The sequence below is a fragment of the Ictalurus punctatus genome, chromosome 22 (genome assembly GCF_001660625.3).
Source record: "Ictalurus punctatus breed USDA103 chromosome 22, Coco_2.0, whole genome shotgun sequence".
In the NCBI taxonomy this organism is placed as follows: Eukaryota; Metazoa; Chordata; class Actinopteri; order Siluriformes; family Ictaluridae; genus Ictalurus; species Ictalurus punctatus.
Window position 1 is genome coordinate 14803653 of NC_030437.2, and position 23337 is coordinate 14826989.

The window sequence follows — 23337 nt, forward strand, 5'->3', positions numbered from 1 at the left end:
GGTATTTCATTTCATTTCAGTTTTTTGTCTCTAATTTTCATCCACAGCCCAAAGTAAAACAGACATTTTGCATGACGGAGTTGCAGTGTGAACTACAAGTGGTCTGAGATCTCGTCAATATCAAAAGGTCCACAAAGAGTCCCCTTTTGAGTCCAGCATCAAAATCATTGAGGCCATTTTAACAGGGCTGAGTACTGCTCATTTAAAAAGAACTATATATGAAACACTATAGAGCTGCACGTGGTTGCTCGATTGTCGTTTCATGAAATATTTTATTCCGGAAGCTATATTATTTCTGTGATGTGTATAATTTTTGTGTGTCTATTTTTAGAATACATAAATACAAATATTAAATCCAAACAATTCATAAAATGAATTGCTGTGTGGATGATTTCTGTAAACCAATAGAAAAATTCTATGCGGTTTTGATTGCTCTTAACTTAATGATATTGAAATGTCAAACCTACTGTTGTTTTATTTTGACAAGTACAGTCTAGTCTCGTTGTAATAACTTTCTGCTTGAGTTATGTATTAAGCAGTAGCACATTACGTTATTGTCATTCTTGAGGCATTTCTATACTGTAACCTAGGAATAATTCCGCATTTAAGTTCTAGTATTATTGTGACAGCGAAGCAAATCCAGGGCTGGATTTGAGTAGGGAGCAAGGGGATGCCAAACAAACATACACTGTTGAAACAAACACCTTTTAAGCAGGTTTTTATTGGTGAAAATTGTGGGGAAAAAATGTTTTTTTTAATATGTACAATATTGGTTGCAGTGGTTTATTGTAATGTATTTATTCTTTCTCTTCTTGTTGTTCTTCTTCTTGTTGTTGTTGTTGTTTAATGACATCTTCAGGGTTTCCGGCTTGTATCCAGCTTCCCTGGCCTTCAGGAGTGCGTCCATTTCATCCACCTTGGTACGCAGGAGCTCAGGATATGCAATCATGTCTATGACCTCAAAATTGTTCGCATCCTGCAAAAGCATCCAGGTGATCTTGTTAGCCTGAGTCGGGTGGATTTCCTCGATCAGAGGTAACAGGTGATCGTGCGCCATCTGCATCTGGTCGTCTAAACGAGATGACTCCAACATGTAGATAGTCAGACGCTTCCCAGCTGGTGGATATGTGGCTACATCCGTTGTGTCCTTGTGCTGCTGCACTTCACTGATGGATGTAGAAGGCATTTCAGCTGCATCTGGAGCTTGAGGTGGAGCTGGAACCTCATCTGCAGTTGAACCTAGATCCGAGACACTATCTACAGGTGGAACTGTCTCTACAAGGGGGACACTTTCCAGAGAGGGAAGAGTGTCTGCACCTGGAAGAGTGTCTACAGCTGGGACACTATCTACAGGTGGAACTGTCTCTACAGCTGGCACTGTGTCTGCCACTGGAACAGTACCATCAGTTGTTGGTGTAATGATGGTTATACACTCTTCGTTCATACATGGTGCCTGACTAGTTGATGTGATGGTGCTACCGGTCTGCTGATGCACCGGTGCAGGTTGAATCACATCGGGTATATTCTGGACATGTTGTGACTGGATGGTCTGGGCAGTCCAGAGCAGATCCGTGTGGGGCTCGACCTTCTGGCAGGGGGTGTAAGACACAGCCAGGTTCTGAGCCTGCATGCTCGCCATCCTCTGCCTGTTCTGATGGGCAGGGTAGACCTGACATTCCTCTTTCTGCTGGGCCACACCCACGTACACCGGCTTCCTGCCCCAGCGGCCCGCCTGAGCCTCGCGCTCCTCACGGGACTTAAAGTGCTCAATGGAGACTTTACGGTCGTTCAACAGTTTGCCGTTGAGCCTGTTCATCGCAAAATCCGCTGCCTCTGCAGACTCAAAATGGACGTAGCCGTATCCTTTCGACCCGTTCTCGTCACCTACAACCTTGCAAGACAGGACCTTCCCAAAGGCCGAGAAGGTGTCTAAAAGGGCCAAGGTGTCAATCGACTCGTCCAGGTTCTTGATGAACAGTTTTCCAATGCTGGAGTTCCTCAGGGATGAATCCCTCTGAGACCACTGGACGCACATCGGCCGTCCCATAAGGAGCTCAGAATGAAACATTTCTATTGCTCGCTCAGCGTCGGCCCGCTGCTGAAAGTTGACAAAAGCGTAGCCGCGTGAGGAGCGGGTCTTCCAGTCCCTGCAGATCCGGATGGAGTGAATGCGGCCTGCGTGGCTGAACGTCCTCGCAAGCATTTCTTCCGTCACCTCGGGGTGCAGACCACCCACATACAGTGCGGCCGTCATTTTGTGGCTCATTCTACTTCAGATGGTAATGTCCAGGAGTACAAGAGAAATACTGATCGCTGGTAACTGCTGCTATCTGCTGCTAGTCGCTGTGTCGCTGGTTATCGAAGATCTGAACAGATTTCTCTTGTGCAGGAACAGATGATGAGTCATACTGTGATGCGGTTCGGAATTCCGAATTCTGAATTCTGTAACCATGGCGCTGGTGACCCTGACCAGCTGAGTCTCAAGGATCATAGTAAAGGTCACTAAAGTTCAAACTCACTCCAAAACATTTGTTTAGATTCAAAATAGCTTTAAATTTCTTTATAGAAACGCTGCATTGAATCCTGTCGGTACACAAAACAGGACAAGCTGCAGTTAATCCCAATAAAATGCTTTCAGTGACTTCTACATTCTGGGGATATAAAGTGTTTTGACAGATATAATAATAATAATAATAATAATAATAATAATAATAATAATAATAATAATAATTTAAAAAAAATTTATTTTTAAAAAGCGCCTTTTACGACACCCAAGGTCACTTCACAAATACAACATGCAAATACAATTCACAAAACACTAAAACAATATCTTCTGTATATACATTATACAATATTAGACGTGATAGGGTTGTACTCGGTTTCTGTCGTGTCTATTTTTAAAACTTTGAGATTTTTTCCACATGAACTGCAGAAACTGGGCAGAACGCCACATTTTAAACCGAAGTACGGACAAAACATACTAAGACGTATACACACGAACGGACTTTCCAGCACTAACGCAGCGCTGCAGCCTGTTGTACTTCCTGTGTGCCTTGATTGACAGATGTGTCGTCCAATCAGCGGTAAGTAATCCATTCACAAAATGTACCTCCCTTTTCCGTTTTTTTCTGATTTGCTGATGTGTTTTCTGATTTGCTAATGTGTTTTCTGATTTGCTAATGTGTTTTCTGATTTGCTTGTGTGTTTTGCACTTCACGGCCACCGTACGATACAAATATCAGAAAATATCAGAAACTTTGATTTAGAACTCTACTTTCTTTTACTAACTCTAGTAAAGTTTTGCCTCAATATAAGAAAATAGCAGACACCTGGCAGCTAATTGTGCCAAAGAATTTTCTGTATTTAACATGATGCTATAATCAGAGATTTGAGACAATTAAACATTTGTTTTTTATTTGCTTAATTTGTTTTTAATTATATGGGGAAATATTTGGACTATATTTATTCAACAAACACCATTTCTTTCTTTCTTTCTTTCTTTCTTTCTTTCTTTCTTTCTTTCTTTCTTTCTTTCTTTCTTTCTTCAGTGACACTGCACACAACCTGAAATACAGGGCTCTAACATTAGTTGCATGAAAATCCATCCACCCATCTTCTATACCGCTTTTCCTTTTCAGGGTTGCGGGAAAACCTGGAGCCTATCCCAGGGAGCATGAGGCACAAGGCGGGGTACACCCTGGACAGGGTGCCAATCCATCACAGGGTTGCATGAAAATAATTAAGAAAATCTGTAGACACATGGAGGTAGTTAACCAAATGTGCTTTATGTCTTACTATATTTACACCAAGAAATAATACAGATATGGATAAAACATGCCTTTAGCAATCTCAACACTTTCTGCCTCTTTATAAATTATTTAAAAATAAAAGTAGAAATACAAACTGACTTAGGAAGAAGAAACAGACTTTCCTCCTGACTTATGCTTTGAATCAGTACATTCTTTTGTCTTATAAACTGGAAGTGAGCAGAAAAAAGAGAGGCTGTTGAGGAACCATAACTGCTATATAATGATAACAGGAACTAACTTGTCTTCCACAACATTAAATGTAACCATAAATGTTTTTTTTTAAAACCTTCAAAACAAAACAAAACATGTGGCATTCATTAATACATTACAAATCGATTGCAAATGTTGACAAATCGCTGTGGTATAAGAGTAATAAAACACTGGGACATGCTTTTATGGGTAAATAGGAAAGAAAACCTTCAGGGTGGTTGACTGATTTGGGATCTTTGAATGTAACAGCACATTACAATAATCACGGTTTATTCCTTACTTAATGCTCAGCAGTGGTGGTAAAAGTGACATGAATAGAGAAATTTACAGGTTGGAATAGGTTTTCAATCATAAGTCAGACATAACCCAGTCATGATTTGCGGAGGCTTGATAGTCTCGAGACAAAATAAAACACAGAGCATGATAACACACTTCAAAATTGAACAAGTTTTTATTGTGGATTACTTTTGCTTAACATCAGCTCACCAACACTGTAGACATCACTGGCACAGCGAGCAGTACTGCATGATGTGGTATTCTCAAAACCTGTACAATTCACAGTCACGAATAATAGAAATGCTAAAGAGGGGACTGATGAGTAGATGGATTACTGAAGTGAGCCACTAGATGGCGTACTGAAGACAGAAAAATAGTGAAAGGAAAAAAACAGAACAGACAGCCCTTTATAGCTATCAGTGGGGCAATGAGGTAAATCAACATAAAAATATACATGCACATGCATTAAACTGAGAATAAAATCCCAACAGAACGATAAGGACAATGCAATAAAGATAAGAACAGCAAACAATGTGTGATAATATTGTAATTACAAAATAATGACAAGGACCATGCTAACTCAGTCATACTTATCTCAACTGTTTCTCCAATATCATTTTAGCCTGCTGTGGCGTTAATGTCTATTTAGTATCATTAAATCATTCAAATTTTTCCACAAGTCTACAATTTACACTGATGTTGAGCACTATGTACCTAATGCTTAATTCAAGTTTGGTAGTTACCATTTTCACATAACTACGTAAATGTATGTGTAGCATATTGCCACGAATATCTATCTATTTATTTATATTGAGGCATTTTAGCTATAATCTTAGAGATCTACTGCCATTTCTAATACACCAGATTCTACTCATAATATAAAGACAAAAGGATTTGAGAACTATTGGCCTGGACTGTGCCGTGTTGACTGTTACGCTATATATTATTTGCTAAATCTAGTAACGTGTCAAGTTGTCAAATTGTCATTGTTCGTTAACATCTCTATCCTTTGATTAGATTTACTTTGGATAAAGGTCAAATTGGCTCTTCATTACACACACTGCCTGAAAGCTTCAACTATATAACTCGCTCACTATAGTTGTCCTGCAATCCCTCAGATTAGGTTTCAGCCCTCTAAAAATCTCCCTCAATATCCATGTAACATCTGGCCCAGGCAATCCTATCCAGTAATAGTCTCGCCATATCTGGACACACTGTCCCTGTTTATTCTAAATGGAAAGCACAAATTACTTGCACATACATTATTCTTCTGTAAAACACCTGTGGTATATAACAACAGGAAATCAGACATGCAGCTTGATCTGAAATTGTGCAAACTGGAAACCACATCCTGAAAGGTTAGCACTGTCTTTCCTTAATTCAAATTCTTACCACAAAGTAAACACCTTCTACTGAGGAGTAAGAATTTCTCTAAAATACCCAGAAGCTTTTGCATGGCAAAATGAGCAGTCCTTCATAAATATATATATAGGGTGCACGGTGACTTAGTGGTTAGCACGGTTGCCTCACACCTCCAGGGTCGGGGATTCGATTCCTGTGACCCTGTGTGTGTGGAGTTTGCATGTTCTCCCCGTGCTGCGGGGGTTTCCTCCGGGTACTCCGGTTTCCTCCCCCAGTCCAAAGACATGCATGGTAGGCTGATTGGCATGTCCAAAATGTCCGTAGTGTATGAATGGGTGTGTGAGTGTGGGTGTGTGTGAGTGTGCCCTGTGATGGATTGGCACCCTGTCCAGGGTGTACTCCACCTTGTGCCTGATGCTCCCTGGGATAGGCTCCAGTTTTCCCCATGACCGTGAAATATATATATATATATATATATATATATATATATATATATATATATATATATATATATTTATATGTGTGTGTGTGTGTGTGTGTGTGTGTGTGTGTAATAACTCTCGTGCATTTGTCAATGATGCTACAATACATTTATGCTAGGGTTAAAAAAAAAAAAAAAGTATGACTCATCTTGACGTTCAGATTTTTTAAGCTTTAGGTGTAAATTCACATAAATTATTTCTCTCTTACAAACTCCCCAAACAACAAAAACAACAACTTAACCCAAGTTGAAAAAAAAAAAGAATTCAGATTTACATCCCAATGTGAATTGGATCAAAGATTTTTTTTTTAAAAATGAAAATCATAAAAAGTACTCCTAATCAGCAATATAATTACAAACCACCAGACACCTCTAATGATACTGATTATGATAAAGTTTTGTTTTTCTGTTTTCACTGTGCATTCTTGGGACCACAAAAAACACACAGGATGGCTAAGAAAGAGATTATAATCTTCCTGTTTTAAATCATGGGCATTGCCTACTGTAAGTGATCCCCTACATATCATCTCTGCAGCTCTTACTTGCTTATAGTTTACAGGAAACCAGAAAACCGTATTTCTGAGTGGAAGTTGGTGGCTCAGTCTTTACTGCTGGAGTCGCTGCTTTTCTCTACTTATTTAGAAAGCGAAACATTTTCAGTGAATCAGCTGAAGTGAGTTTTGTTTTGTTTAATTTACCATCTATATGTTTCCGGTCCGGAAATAGCCTCATGTGCAAGTAGCACAGTTTTACACAGAACCTTGTCTAAATGTCAACCTGATTCAAGTAGGAATCTACTGTACAGTGGAGTCAAAAGTCTTGACCACAATGAAAAGCTGTGATTAGTTCTATTTAAAAAATAAACAGGTTTTTACTATAATAATAATAATAATAATAATAATAATAATAATAATAATAAAAATTCAAGCAAAGAAAGTCAAACGTTCAATATATTAAACATTGAAGATACAGGCACTGTTTCTAGGCCCCTAATTAAATGCAAGCAAATGCATGATATTAACTATGTTAACTGCTTTATACAGAAGGTCAGATTTTCCTCATGCATAACTAATCTCTTTTACTGAATGGATTTGATATAAAACGGATCATAAGGTTTTGCACAAACTTGTGGAGTTCATGCCAGCTCGAGTGCATTAAAGCAAAAACTAACTAACAAATAAATGAATTAAAGCAATTAAAAAATAAAATAAAATAAAATAAAAATTGCACATACAGGCTACACTTTTTTCATGCACATGAACATCTCATAAGTTTACAATGCACTTATACACTTTCTCTTGCACCTGTATGCATATTGGTGTTTATTTTTGTTTTTGTTTCTTGCACTATGTGTAATTTATGCCTTTGTGTTTTCCTTATGTCCTGTTTAAATGATGTCAGAGGTTCCTGGAAAGACTCACAGACTAAGAATTGTACTGTCTAACTCACTGTTTCCTTTACATATGACAATAAACATCTGAATGTTGAAAAAAACAAAAAAAACAGCAGACAGAATCTCTGAAATTCATGTAAACATTTCAAAGAGTCTACTTTTCACTCCAGTTGTTGTCAGCAATATAATTTGTAAGGGAAATTCTTGTATTAAATTAGAAAAGAATGCAAAACAGAACTTTTAGACCCCACTGTACGTTTATAGCATGATATAGCCAAACAGTAGGTCTTTTTAGTCCACAATTATATATAGAAAATCAATTATAATATACACACATATACATATTTTGATATGTCGTGACAGTGACAGATAAAAACAAAGCAAAGCAAACAACAACAGCAACAGCACAACACGAACAAACAAACAACAACAACAAAAAGCAATCCCAGCGTGCGAATCGATTCCTCTGATTCAATTCGAATGAGTCGTTCATACGGAATGATTCACGAATTCACGAACCGCCCGTTCCACTGAACGCATCCGCGCGCGCCGACGAGCTGCTTTTATCAGTCGGCTTCGACCTGAGATTGTTTAGTTAACGCGGCTGTGAGTCCAGACAGCTCTGATTCGGCGACACGGAAGTGAAAATACAGGCATTGTGCGCTAGGTGTTGCCGAACGCGAAGCCTCGGTTTCTCTGGTTTCTGTCTGTACATGGCGATTCACCAGAAAGCAGGAAATTTCCCCGGAGCGGTTCAGCCGTTACAGCGACACTGATGATCGGCCAGTGGAGGGACCGGTGGTAACGGAGCTGCGCGCGCTGTCATCGCTCTGATGCTTGCTCAGTTCATCTGATTCCCTTTTCCGACTGCATTAGACATGGGTTTCCTTCATCAGCTTCATCTGCTTCTGTGGAAGAACGTCTCTTTAAAGCGCAGAGGGCCGGTGAGTGATCATCCTTTTGCATGATGATGAAGGGCTGAGACCCTGAGCGTCTCTCTAAACCTGCAGGAGAAAACCTGATGTGTATTTGACAGATCATTGGACACGTGTGTGTGTGTGTGTGTGTGTGTGTTTGTGCGTGTGTGTGCATGTTGGTGTGCTGTTGCTGCTTTTTTAAGAAACACCACACACACACACACACACACACACACACACACACACACACTCATTAACAGGTTGCACTGGAGCTACTCCCATAGTGTAGTCTAGTAATGCTGAGACTGAACCAGAGCTCAGGATGCTTCTGCAATATCTATTTTACAGAAGCATCTATATCACCTATACAGTACATAGACTCAGAGATGCGTAAGAACCAGCACATTACTCATTGCTTTATTGCTTTTAAATGTGTCCACAAACACGAACATGGTCATCCTCATGTATTAGTTGTTGTTGATGATAGAAAGCAACAGTCTGGTGTGCGCTCCTGTAAAAGAACCGAAGTCCATATCGAGGAATCACACGTCAGGACATGAAAGCAGAACGTGAGCGTTCATGTCAGAGCTGCGAAGTGTAGGCTTGGATGTGAACTGTCAGAGAGTATCTCTGTTCAGTGCAGATCAGAAACACAAAGGCGTCCTTTTCTGTAACAATTTCAGCATCATTGGAGAGATGGACGTCGGTCGTTATTGAAGTTTTGAAAGACACACAGTGACATCGATTGAGAAATAGTAGTCACTTTTACAGATGTTTTCAGCAGTGTGGGTGGGGAGGGTCAGGGAAGGTGACATGTGACCCAAAGGGACAACATCAAATGTAAACTACAGGTGGTAAAGATCTGTCAGGGAACCAAAACATTCCTACTGGCACCATCTGCAGTATCGTCATCATCTTTTTCGCGTGTGTCTCATTCAGCTCACTAGTTCAGTAGTCAGGGCGCTGTTACGGCCCAGTCTAGGTTAGGCCGCACAGAGTAACCAGCTCGGGATTCAATGGAATTTGACCTTTAAAAATGAGGGAGTCAGGAATAACAACACAACAAGGTTGTTCAAAAATAAATAAATTGTGGTATATTGTAAAACACAGAGTTATAGACATACAGCTCTACAAAGATCCAAACCAGGCATAACTTCAGGGTGGGCCAAAGCTAAAATAATAATTTACAAAGAAAATACAAATACTTCCCTTGTGAATTGTGAATACAGAATATCGAATTGTGAATACAGAATATCGAATTGTGAATACAGAATATAGAATTGTGAATATAGAATATATCTTCTTCCTCTTCAGATATGGCCGCCTCTCAGTGATGTCATCCTGGGAGGCGTGAGCAAGGCAGACTAGGGCAGGCTGGAAACTCTGGGCGGTAGTCCGGACCTGCACACAACATATAGCAAAAAACCCCCCAAAAAACTTCCCATCCCAAAGCTAGCGGGTTGTAACAGCGCTGATCAGCGAGGCGGCCATTTTAAGGGCTGTCTCAATTGCAAAATCCTTCGTGGCGTCAAAAAATCCCACAATGCACCGCAAATCCAGGGAGCATTCGCGCTCACTATGTTCTCCGAAACCCCTCGGTTAGAAAAAAAAACGGCGGACAAATGCTCAGCCAACTTTGTCTATGAATGTAAGCAGCTTATTATCATTGTTGTAGCTCTTACTTGTATTAGCGATTTTTAACTTTATTCGACTCTCTATTTACGGTTTGTTTGAGTCTAATGACTTTTAAGTATTTAATGATTTAAAATGTTTTTTTTTTTAAAAATCCACTAGCAAGCCTACGATCCTGCACGAAGCACCATGACAGAAATGCATGTAATTAAGTAAACAAATTTATACGACATAGAATGTCAGATAGATATCGGTCCTGCCTGCTGCTGAGTCGCCGGAAATTGAGTCATCGGTGTCCCACGATATACTGATTCACTCCCTAGGGAGCTGATTGACACACACCCTTCTTCTACTTCCTCTTCTTCTACTTCTACAAGCTTGCCAGCAGCTTATCTAGCTAAGCACAGGACATGATGTGTCTTAACACATAACACCGTGTCACTTTTGCATAAATTTGCACTCGAAACCCGCATGCAGTCATCTCATGAAGCTGTGAACATGACACAATCGATTCGGTTTCTGGTGTTGATATCTTACTCGTGTTGTATTTAAAAAGGAATAAAAAAAAAAAAAACGGACCGGAACATATATTTTGCTTTGTCACTTTTATACTATAGTTAGATTTATGGCATTTGGCAGACGCCCTTATCCAGAGCAACTTACATTTATGTCATTTATAGAACTGTAATAGCAGTTGAGGGTTAAGGGCCTTGCTCATGGGCCCAGCGGTAGACGCTTAGTAGTGCTGGGATTTGAACTAAGACCTTCCGATCAGTCGGCCAACATCTGAGCTACCACTGCCCAGCTACTATTAATTTTGCAGTCCAATCTAAGTAAAATGTACACCGCAGAAGCTGAATAGTACTCACAGATTACTGTAATGGTGGAGTGGATATGAAAGGATAATAATAGACAGATGAAAGCATGCTCCTTCAATATAAAAATACAAACTGCAAGTTGTAGGAAAAAAATAAAGGCTGTACTCTGAATTTAGATCCAGAGGGAAGCATGATTTAACAAAGGCCTGTCCGTTCTAAGCAAATAAGACTTTGCAATTACATTATGCCTGCACTGTTCCCAGTAATAAAGCAAGCATGCAGTGCTGTTTCACGTAAAGAACAGCATTCGAATGGAGCAGTAATTTCTCATGCTTTGACTAGAAGCGCCAGCATTCATTTGATTTAAATTAAGAATCGTTTTATCCACCCAAACTTGTTGTATTTTTCTCACCTAACTCGAGATGGATGCTTGAATTGGCGGTCTAAAGATCAAGCAGTCTGATAGCGTGCCAGCAGAGGAGGATGAGGCTGTAATTCGAGCTGTCGAGATGCACAAATTGATATTGAAATTTAATGTTCACAGCAGGATCATAAAGCAGACGTGAATCATGTTGTAAACAGTATCGGAGGAAACGTGCTGAATCATTCACACGCTTGAATACTTTCTTTAAACGTCAGTCTGATACTCTATTCATCATGCACGCTGATGGAATGAATGTTTCATCCTGGGGGGGGAAAAAAACTCGAAAGTCCTATCGTTATCTATTATGATTGCGCTTATTTACATGTTTTCTCCAAGCATCCCAGCTTCCTCTACCCAGCGACCTCACAGCGCAGTCAGCGAATGCCACAGTTCTGACTGCGAGCTATTTTTAGCAACACCAGGCCCTATTCGATTGTATTCCAGGATCCCTGGAGGAAAGGATCACCCCTGTAAGATTAGCTACAGCTACGTCACAGGGCCAGGTTAATCAGGCCTGCTCAGGAGTTCAGGAGTAGATTGATGGGCTTTGGGAAAAGGCAAATCAGCAAAACTTAACAGCTGTAGCAGCATCACTTCAGTGCTCTCTCTCTCTCTCTTTTTTTTTTACACGGATACTGAATAAAGACTTAGCATTTGGAGCAATTATGATGTGCTATGAACCAATGCCTAGGGTTAGAGTGGAAGAAAGTTTCGTCGCTTTTGAAACGTGCCAAATTCACAAAAAAATGATGAAGAATATGGTTGTCATCCCAACTCAGACCTCACTGTTCTTGTGCAGTTCATGCAGGATTAATAAATCCAATCTAGCTCATGTTGATTTAAGTCAGTGGTCACCAACCCTCTTCCTTGAGATCTACCTTCCTGGTTTCATCTCCAACCAAAATCTAACACACCTGTTTTAGTTGATCAAGAACTTATTAAGGCAATCATTAGATGGTCAGGTGGACACGATTATTGTTGGAGATAAACTCTTCAGGGCGGTAGAGCTCCAGGGCCAGGGTTGGTGACCACTGATTTAAATAATTGTAGTGTTGAACAGTGGATCTTCATATATTAAAATCATAATGAACTTTCCTTTACTTTTACACTATCCGTCGTTACCCAGATGAGGACGGGTTCCCTTCTGAGTCTGGTTCCTCTCAAGGTTTCTTCCTCATATCATCTTAGGGAGTTTTTCCTTGCCACCGTCACCACCGGCTCACTCAATAGGGATAAGTCCACACACTTAAAATCTGTATCCTGTGTTTATATATTTCTGTAAAGCTGCTTTGAGACAGTGTCCATTGTCATAAGCGCTATACAAAAAAAATAAAAAAAATGAATTGGATTGTTTTTTCCAAATCCCTTGAGTATTAGAGACTTTAGAACATATATGAAGCCAATACTGTAATGTCATGGTGTACACTCATTTTCACACCAAAGAACAAATTGTATATTCTGTAAATACAACCTTAAACTATATGTGATTTAGGAGGTGCCATCTCACATCTGAAATCCTGGACACGCCAGTGGGTTTTTTCCTTGCAAATGGTATGGGATGCGTTAGTCATACAGTTCTAATATTCACTCACACGATGATTTACAGATCTAGATTTACAATCCGATTTACAAATCTAAAGTCTTACTGTTATGTATTAAGAACGGAATAAAACACGATAAGGTGTGAGCTATAGGAAAGTAATCAATGACGGGCTGGTGTGATGCGACCCAACATGAAGCAGAGTTACTGTTAACACCTAGGAAGTTGATTCACTTCCAATAAAAGGAACTCTTGAAATATTTGATTCCTCTTATACCGCAGCAATTTGCCAAAGCTAATTTCTCTCTACCAATTACAAAGAGTCACACTGTAATTTAAATCCATGCTACGTTTAATGTTTTGGATTGTCCCTGAAATGTTAGTCCTGGTTAGAATATATGTTACAGAATCTATAAATAGTCGCTCCCTCAGCAACCTCACCCCTTTTTTCCCTCAAAGCTAATGAGGTGTTAAAAATGAGGCGTCATGTTGCCAAGAAACCAAAAAGCCCTCCATCCCGAAGACTTTCCCGTGTTTACAAACGTAGTTGCAGCTTTAACTTTGAGCGTTACAAAGTACTGAAACTGGAGGCTCCGTCCTTAAATGGTAACTAAATGTTTCCTCACAGAAAACTTCACCATATTTTCACAGGAATTTGTGTGGAGCGTCCATTGTACAAGTCCCTGTTTAAGTTACTACTATAGAATTATTATTATTATTATTATTATTATTATTATTATTATTATTATTATTATTATTAATAATTTGATTAATAATATAAACCTTGCAGACGGCACTCTGATGCTGTTATAGAAAATCAATCAGCACCTTTTGACCCTTCAGAAAATACCTGTTCACAAAATATCCTGTTCTACCTGTTCACAAAATATCTGACGTTCATTAAATAATAATAAAACCCTCACTTGACGCTTCTTTAGATGTTTGGATAGTACTTGATTCTTAATCTTTCGTGTCTCATAAAGACACCATGGTTGTAGCATTAGGTAATGAGCTCTTAACCTGTTCATTTCCTGTAAAGGAAGCTACAGGCAGTGCTATCATTTGCATTGCCGATGACATCTTTATAGCGGCAACGTTTTGAAGGTTTTACTGCGGCAATGTGACAAAATGATGTCTGACTGGGAATCAGAGAGTGGATTTCTATTTTTGTAAGCATCAACATAAAGTGGATGTAAATGTAACAGTGATTTATCACCTCCAGTGACACTGAGCTATATTTAAACTGCAACTGCTTTGCTTTTTGCTTCATTTTGTAGGCATAGGCACATCTGAATTGGCCAATCAAATCAAGTATTTCCCCCCGCAATGTTGACTTAGAGGTTAAGGCGCTGGGATAGCGATCTGAAGGTTGTGAGTTTGAATACTAGGACAGGCCCCTAAGCATCTGCTTGGATAAATCCTTTATTAAGGCAAGGCTAGAACTACAGGTAGAAATGAGATTTTGGGCATGTCCGTGACTTTTCAGATTTTTGGATAAATCACGTATAACCTGTCTACATGTGAACTACAAAAATAAACAATGTAAAAATTCAGCAGTAATATGTAGGTGTGTAACGATACACTCCGGTCACGATTCGTTTCACGATACTGTGTTCATGATTCAATTCGATTTGATTCTCAGAAAATTTGAACACCATTAAGGTTCACCATGTCCGAAAAATAAATACATAAATACATAAATAAATGTGCAAATTCTCCCCCAAAATTTTTACTGAATAAATAAAATGTCTTCTGCAGCAGAAATAGAGCTCCAAAGTCGGCTAAAATGCCGGTTTTCCATGCCCTCTGTCTCAGGCACCGTAGATCACAGACGCACAGAGGTGGTCTTATTTGAAAGTTCTTTTAAACTGTTCTAATGTGGTCATGTTATAATGTATAATGCGTGCTGGTTGTTGCAATCCGGAGCTATTGGGATATCGTTCACTTCACATGCAGACGATGATCTCGCAGGCTGTCCATGAAAGAAACATGACCAGTGTGCTCTCTATGTATTTGAACTCTATGGGATGCACAGATTGTTACCTCTGGTGTTCAAAAAGTACAATTCCATTACATGCATAATTCATAGATTACTGATATTGCACATTTCCGTGGTTCACATCCTCACATTTTTGCATCCTGATGCATCGTGCCAGTGTAATATTTGAATTAAACTGTGTTTGTCCACATGTGACCGCCACAACTTACAGTGTAGCAACTCTGATGAAGGCTTCAGCAGTGCCCATCAAGCACAGTCATGTCGTGTCATGTCATATATTCCTGAAACGCTTGTTTGGTGATATAAGTTATCAAGTTATCTGTCATTATGACATATAGACCTTTATAAACCCCAGTAATTAGAGTGGAAACATACTAATATTGTCTTTCTCTAAATCTGATTTTTAAAAATATATTTAGAACCAAAAATCTCTAGATGACGTGAATTCATGAAATTGTACAAATTATACAACTGTCTGTCACAACGCTCTCAGAATGTTGATGAGTGTTGGATTTATGCTACATTTCATACTGAAACTTGCAGTGTTTATAAAAAAGTGTTTATAAAAAAAACTCAGCGTGGGTTTTATTAAGAACAATCCATGAATCATAATCAAGTTCATAGCCTGGCTCAGTTTTAAAGAAGCAAGGTCCAAAATCAAAAGCAATAACGTACAAGCAATGGAAAAGCAGTAGAAAACAGGAACAGAAAGTAAGTCTCAGTAGGTCACGGAAACAATCGACAAGATTTCGGAATGGAGTGGAGCAGGAACAGGAATGGAGACAACGAGGTATAAATAATCAATATAGGGCTGAATACAGAACAGGTGCAAACATTAGGAAAACAAACCAATCAGTATGTTTACATGGACAACAATAATCAAATGTTAACCCGATTAAGACGATACTCTGATTAAGAAACTAGCATGTAAACAGCCATTTTTGATTACCTTAATCCAATTAAACTCATACTCGAAGTAAACACAAATCGACATGCATTACAGACATGTACACACCTTAATCACACTATTAACATCGTGTGAGAGTTTTCACTGCATTTTGTGACAGGACTCGTACACACACGGCAGCGCTCAACCGTTCGGTGGCAAACAAGACAGCACGGCTGCGTCCCAAACCGCGTACTTGCCTACTGTATAGTAGGAGAAATACATGCATCTCAGCTACTATATAGACGGTAAGTATGCGGTTACAGACGCAGCCCACGGCTTCAATCAGTCGTCTATTTGCACGTACAGCATGACAAATAATTAACCGCACTTGAAGCTTTCGTAAAATTAAAAATCAAAATGCCCAAAACTGTATACGGGACCATAACGAAGACCAACTATATGTCGATACGTGAAATTCTGGAGGGAACGTCGGACGGCGTGGCGCGGGGACGTAATGACGTGTGCTGTTACTCGATCTATGTTCTATAACATGTACAACGGGAACATGAAAGGAGTATTCTAAACTCATGTAAACACCTCAATCACAGTATTGTCTTATTCAGAATAAGGTCAACAATTAGATGACTGCTATCAGTGACTACGTTTACACGGACAAGACATTACTGAAAACAAAAATGAAAAACAGAAGTAAGCAGAACTCTCTGTGCTGGGATCTGACAATAGTATTTTCTTGATTAAACAATAAAGAAGTAATATTCCAACAAGCTTTTCTCTGATGAGTGTATTTACGGTATTAAGTATGAAAATTGATGCATATTAAATTAGATGAAGCCTCGTTTACATATTCTTTTAATATTGTGAAAGAGTTCAGCTGTCAAAAATCTATTTATAGTACCTGTCGTTTTTATGAATAATTAAAAGTGTCAGATGAATAAAGGTGAATGTAAATGTCATAACTATTGCTTTTCTTACCCAGTGCCCTGATTTTTCTTCCTGCTCCATGTCATATTATGTGATTTTACATCACAAGAGGGTTTACTGATGGCTGGACATTTGGAAACCATTGACCTGATGTTGCTGGGTTGTGTTGCTCCGTCTGCCATTACCTTATGCCGAATGCAGGCTCGGACTGACCTACTTCCTGTGTGAGCTCGCAGTCTCTGAATGACGGGCTGAGGCAGGGCCATGCCTGTGTATCTATGGAGACTAGAGAGAGAGCGAGAGTGAGCAGGATCAGGATGCAGTCACAGCAGATATCTGGGGAGACTGAATGTGACTGTGAGAGTGTTGAATGTCAGCATTCTGAATTATACATGCTAAATGTAAGGGCTGAGTGAGTGCGTGTGCGTGTGTGTGTGCGCGTTTTGGTGATTTGTGCTGTGATCTTATAGGAAAGATGGCATTCACTCTATTAAACATACCGATGCACACACACACACACACACACACACACATAGAAGAGAGTCTATGCATCTCCATCCTGGTCAAACTCTTCAACCTCTATGTATGATGTCACCCAAGGTCATGTGACTCAGAGCTCCGATTCTCATTTGTCCCTTTGAATGCCATGGCAACAGGTGAGATAGAAACTGTATTTCCAGCCCGGCAGTGTTGTTTCAGTGGTACCTGTGTACTTATGATCAAAGATGGGTGACTTTTTATATTAGGCACATATGACAGCCAAAAAGTGCAAATTTGATGGGCTCCATTTCTGAAAATTAACACAGCAGATCCAAGAGAATTTTTATTTACTGTTTTGGAGTGTTGTTTCAGCAGACTGGAAACAACAAGCGCTTTACTCTGACACCGCGTCCGAACTCGAGGAATCCGCCTCGGGGGGGAAAAGCCGTCATGCACTCGTGAAAAAAAATGCACTAAATTACTGAGAATAATAATGTATTCGTCATTTAGAACCACTGTAATTTCTCAAAAGAAAGACGTCTTGGACATTTACTGTAAAATGACAGTATTTTTTCCCCTCACTATCTACATTTTTTTTTGCTTCTTGAAAAGTCACTATGACCTTGTTTACGCTCGGTCGTTTCATAAGTATCAAGATAATATCTGTAATGTCAGGATAATCAACATTGAAATGCAGATTCATGCACCCAGGTTGCATTTTATAGCATTTACTGCACATCTGATAACGGAAACCACTTTTTGATATGCTAGCGTATACGTTAACGGTTTTTAATAAACCATCAAGTCATTTTGAAGTTCTGCACTATGAACATGAGACTAAACGGCCAAGGTTACTGTATATTGCCTCCCGTATATTACTAAAAACAGGTAGAATCAAATGCAAGCTAATCATTCAGAACTATTGACATTTAAAAATATTAAACTATCCATCGTTTTTAGTTGAAAGTACCATCGATGACTGCGTTCCACTTTTCATGTGGTGTTTGAGTATTTCACTCACTATCATTCTGAGGCAGTGTTTTCCCAGCCTGTCTTACCATTCAGGCCACATTACGTTGGATGTGTTTCTGAAGCGTTTTTCTTTCAAACATGGCAGTCACTTTCAATTTTAACGAGCATTTCAAACCATGATTTCCAAAGCAAAATGATGTGTGAGGTGAATTCTTGTTCTTTCAGTCTGGATAATAAATGTGTTTTGCTCAGATGGATATCATTGTAGTTCTGTTCAAGACAACATCAATGTAGCACTTGGCTAACACGCTTCACTAACGTTAGCTAGCTACGTACTATGCTCTGTAGTTTTCAGTGGGGTTGAGTTTAGGGTACACGTAAGCAGCATAGTTGGAATCTGCAAGCGATACATATGGATTCGTTAAAAGTTGGTAGTGGATTTGTAAATGAATAGACTGAAGGTGTGTGGAGTTTGCATGTTCTCCTGGTGCTGCGGGGGTTTCCTCCGGGTACTCCGGTTTCCTCCGACATTCCAAAGACATGCATGGTAGGATGATTGGCATGTCCAAAGTGTCTGTAGTGTATGAATGGGTGTGTGATTGTGCCCTGTGATGGATTGGCATCCTTTCCAGGGTGTACCCCGCCTTGTGCCCCATGCTCCCTGGGATAGGCTCCAGGTTCCCCGTGACCCTGAAAAGGAGTAAGCGGTATAGAAGATGGATGGATGGATGGATCTATACCAAATTCTGTCATAGACTATATCAGATTGTTTTCGGGTAGTGATTGGTTTTTTTGTTCTTTCTCTGGCTGCTGAATGAAAAATGCTAGCGATGACACGAGTTTACTTGTCCACCCAGCAAATATGAATATAAAAATTAAACCCGCTATTGCTACTGCTATCTGATGAAAACGTGCTGCATTTAAATATCCAGCTAACAACCAGTAGGCAGCTTCGTTCTATTTTTAGAGCAAGTGTAATGACTAATGAGGGTGAGATATGAAGTTAGTGTAGTGATGCTTTTCACAGGGAGGAGGTGTCCTGCTAATCCAACATGGTGAATTATTGAAAGCTCTCCTTACTCTTGAGAAAAAGGCTAAATGAAAAATACATGAAGACGGAGAGGGAGTTGAGAAATGGGCAGAGAAACAGGGAGAGTGTGATCATAGTGCACAGGGAGAGAAGAGATGTTGGGTTGATTAAGAGACGTGGTGATATATATTGAGGCTGAGGCAAATCTGGATCCATTAGGTCACTGAATAGTGAGGGATAAGGACGTAAGGACAGAGGACACCGCGTTTAATGAGAGGAGAACAGAAGAAGAGAGGCTGTAGTGATATGGAGAGAGTGTAGTGAGTCAGAAATAAAAAAAAACGCGATAAACCATTTAGATATATAGAAGAAGAAAAGGAGCAGGGCTGGAGTGAGAGAGCATGAGGAAGAGGGAGGATTTGAATGATGCTTTCATTTAGCTACAGGATCAACCATAAAAGCCTGGAGTTTTTCCGTCCGCTGTGTGTTTGCCGTAATTGAATAACGGACCGGGTTTGGAGATGAGTCCGCTTTTTCTAGTTATAATCATCCCAAGGAAAGATATCTCATAATGCTGTATGCTTATGCATATAAGGGAAATGAGAGCCTGGGGTTAAAACAAGCAAACGGTTAACAGACTCTTGCTCATGCTGAAACCCGATTCAGTTCCTCTTCCATCCCTCACCGTCCATCGCCGTGCCGTACACGGACATCTACAGACGAGATGGCAAGCAGTTCATCAAACGGCCGAACCGAGGACTCGTATCGATTGTTTTCTTTGTGTTTGCGTGAGTCGTGATGGAATATCAATTCCATCGTGTGGGCTGGGGTTGCTGTTTGTGTGCTTGAATGGCTTATTTCACAGTCCTGCTGAGTGAGCCACCTGTTAACTGTGAGATTTGTTGTGAATACTTTGTGTGTGTGTGAATTATGCAATTTCTGAACTTTTAGGACCTTTGAGGTTCTAAGGATTTCGGGAACTCATGATTTAACCCTGTGTTCACACTGCCAGCGATGTCACAAAGTGTTCACTCATTTTTAAATGGAGGTGACGATCCACAGTAGGGGTGTTTATCTAAAGTTTGTCTAGCTCAGCGTTTCCCAACCTTTTTTCAGTCACGGCACCCTACACAAACACTAAAGCTAGACAGCGTTGGAGCGTTTCTTTTAAGAAATCTGTCCATATTCATGTTCACTACCCATGCACCGTCACACGCTAGTTATTAGGATAAAACACACGCATACGTTACGCGGACTGATGTCGACGTGCTGCTGACAGGTCAGCGAGTGGGGTGGAGAGGGAGGGAATTATTATTATTTTTTATATATAATTTCAATTATCATGCATGTGTGTGTCTGTCTGATTATTTCTGTGTCTGTATTATTATTTCAGACATCAGATATTTATCATGTATATTAAATGTTTTATACACATTTGAGCATTTTAGAAATGTTTGAAGGATTTTTACACGGCACCCCTGCTCTCATCACCCGCGACACCCCCGTCGCTACATAAAAAAAAGACACCTGGTCTGGCTACATAAAATTCGTTGCTTCCAAAGGACAGCTAACTTGACAGAATGGTGCCGGAAGTTACTTTTTAATTTAACCTTAAGCTTTAATAATTAGTATCTGCATATGAATTTGACATGGGGAGAATACTTCTCTGTCCTAATGTCAGTAGCCATATCAACAGTTCCCTAATCAGATCAGAGAGGGTAAATGAAATGATAATGATCTGAATGTATGTGAAATCTATCACCTGATGTCTCTAGCCCTGTAGCTAGTCTCTGATCCAGAGGATCTATTACAGAATCTCCTGCAATTTATGATTAGAAAACTAGAATCGCTGGACTACGCTCAATTATTGTTTCTAGCTTCATTGACTTTGTGCACTATTTTTTTTTTTACATTCCTACGCTTTTCTACGATTAAAAATGTACTCTTTTAATTGGAAGGCATTTGCTTTTCAAGGATACATAATGTCCACACTGTGATCAGTTCAAATTGAAGTTGTTTCCTTGTACCTCCTGGTACTGAGCATGCTCATGCACTTCTACATACCTGCATGTCTCAACACTAAGTCTAAGAATATTCATCTTCATCAGTAAGCACTTTATCCTGGTCTGGATCTGGAGTCTATCCCAGGAACACTGGGTATGAGATGGAAATACACCCTGGATGGACTGCCTGACCTCAACACTAATAATATCATACTATAATAATAATGATAATAATAATAATATCACATGGGACGTCTGTATTTGTAATACACTACCATGCTGACATTTAACTTGATGAAAAAATCAATTAGTTACCCATTACACTGCTTAAATACTGTACATTTTAATTTCATGCTGCCTTCATTTTAATTATTCAGGGTTTTTTTTTTCTTTTCCTGCTGTGACAGCAATGAATAACTTTTTCCCCTCTACTGAAGTGTAGATACAGACTCCACACACTCACTGATTGATACGAGCCTGCACTTTACTTCTCAAAGTAAAAACCTCCACACGGATCCCTTTCAGCATGTCTATGAGTTGTTTAACGGTGGGGTCAGCAGTTTTTATGTCAGAACATTATTGTTTTTTGTTTTTTTTTAACCTTTGATGAAGTTCTCCTGCCATTCCTGTAGCAGTCAATACGATATATCTGTTCTCTGTGGCAGTCTGAAGTCAGGGTCTACATCATACAAACAATTCAGAACAAGGACGTGTGTCAATCACGGAGCCTGTATGTTTAGAACGCGCCCCCTTGGAAATAATCATTCAGTCAAGAACAGTCGAACAATGGGTTGAATTGAATTTTGAGTTGAGATTGAATCCAAATAGCTAGTTTTGGCTAAAGGCCAGTGAGATCATTAATTATTCCTTTAAGTTTTACAGGTCATTTAATTTAGATCTAATGAAGCCCCATGGATATGCCAGAGAAGTGACCTATAACATTTTTTCACTAAGCAGACAGAATTTAACTGGGTGCATTTTATATTCCAGAGGAACTTATAGTCTTTATAGGAAAATACGGCATTTTGACTTCTTGCACCTTGTTCTAACTCTAGTACCTATTTAAACATGCTAGAATATCAAATGACAGTTTATGCATTTTGGCAGGAAGAATATTCCACGTTTTCATGCTATATACATTATAAGCAAAAGTATATAGTTTAGGAATTAAAGCATTGTATAGGGCTGTATTCAGTGTAGTAACGAGAAGATTGACACTATTTGTTTCTGTATCTGCATTTGTGAAGTGCTCAAATATTCATATCTGTATTCATATTAGCTGGTTTAAAAATAAAATAATAATCATGCTGCCACTACGCTCCATTCAGCACTGTGGACATCATGTGGTCTGAGAGTGCTTTATGGCACACTAAAGTTAACCTGTTTCACATGTGAAAATGCATCTATATCTCTTGTCCTAGGCTCAAACATTCGGTGCAGGTTTCAAGTTGTTTTTTATGTGGTTTTACTTGGGGTGGGGAAATTTTCTTGAAACCTGGCAACCCTGCCCACAATCTTCCTATTCTGCACCCAATACATGCCAAACAAACATTTTTTTTTTTTTACAGTCTCCATGCACACAATCTCAATGTGAAGCTAAAGAATAGTACCTCTCCTATTTGTATCAATATTTGTATGCTGTTAGAAGACATTATCTGCTCAGTCAGAACAATGCATTCATGTTTGGTTACATCCCTACAACACACTGACAGTATGACCCTCTAAAAGGAAAAAAATAAAATTATATATATATATATATATATATATATATATATATATATATATATATATATATATATATATATATATATATACGAAGATAACAAAAAATAAACGACATTCTAGACAATTGTGTGCTTACAAACAATTTGGGGAAGGAACACATATGGGTCAGGTGATGGTCAGGTGTCCACAAACCTTTGGCTATGTAGTGTAGCTATAGGTTAGGGAAGTGTAATCATATCAGGGCATTACGAACTCAAGCACGAAGTAGATAATCAGACAGTTAAGAACAGAGTGGGGATGAGTGCCATAAGCCCAAGCACATATACGGAGAAATATTAATCTGTAGGGAGTGAATGAATGCATGAATAATAGGTCAGTAAAAGTTTTCAAATATAAGAGAATTCACCAGTTGTGATGCAACGTATTTCAAGCACT

The 23337-nt window shown here is 39.3% G+C and overlaps 2 protein-coding genes across 2 annotated transcripts in view; one reads left to right on the plus strand and one right to left on the minus strand.

Moving 5' to 3' along the window:
- Positions 1–626: 626 nt before the first annotated feature.
- Positions 627–2570, minus strand: LOC108255735 (polyadenylate-binding protein 1A-like). The gene has a single exon (XM_017451906.3). It carries the CDS (start codon positions 2264–2266, stop codon positions 755–757), a length of 1512 nt encoding a protein of 503 aa, XP_017307395.3. The 5' UTR covers positions 2267–2570; the 3' UTR covers positions 627–754.
- A 5485-nt stretch (positions 2571–8055) lies between these two features.
- abca2 (ATP-binding cassette, sub-family A (ABC1), member 2) overlaps positions 8056–23337 on the plus strand; it is a 76129-nt gene continuing 60847 nt past the window's right edge. The window contains exon 1 of the mRNA XM_017451905.3: positions 8056–8475. Coding sequence (XP_017307394.2) covers positions 8410–8475 — 66 coding nt within the window. The 5' untranslated portion in view covers positions 8056–8409. The remainder of the gene's footprint in view (positions 8476–23337) is intronic.

Excerpts from the sequence above, each read along its gene's own strand:
- LOC108255735 (XM_017451906.3), bottom strand. The coding sequence starts at position 2,266 with ATGAGCCACAAAATGACGGCCGCACTGTATGTGGGTGGTCTGCACCCC.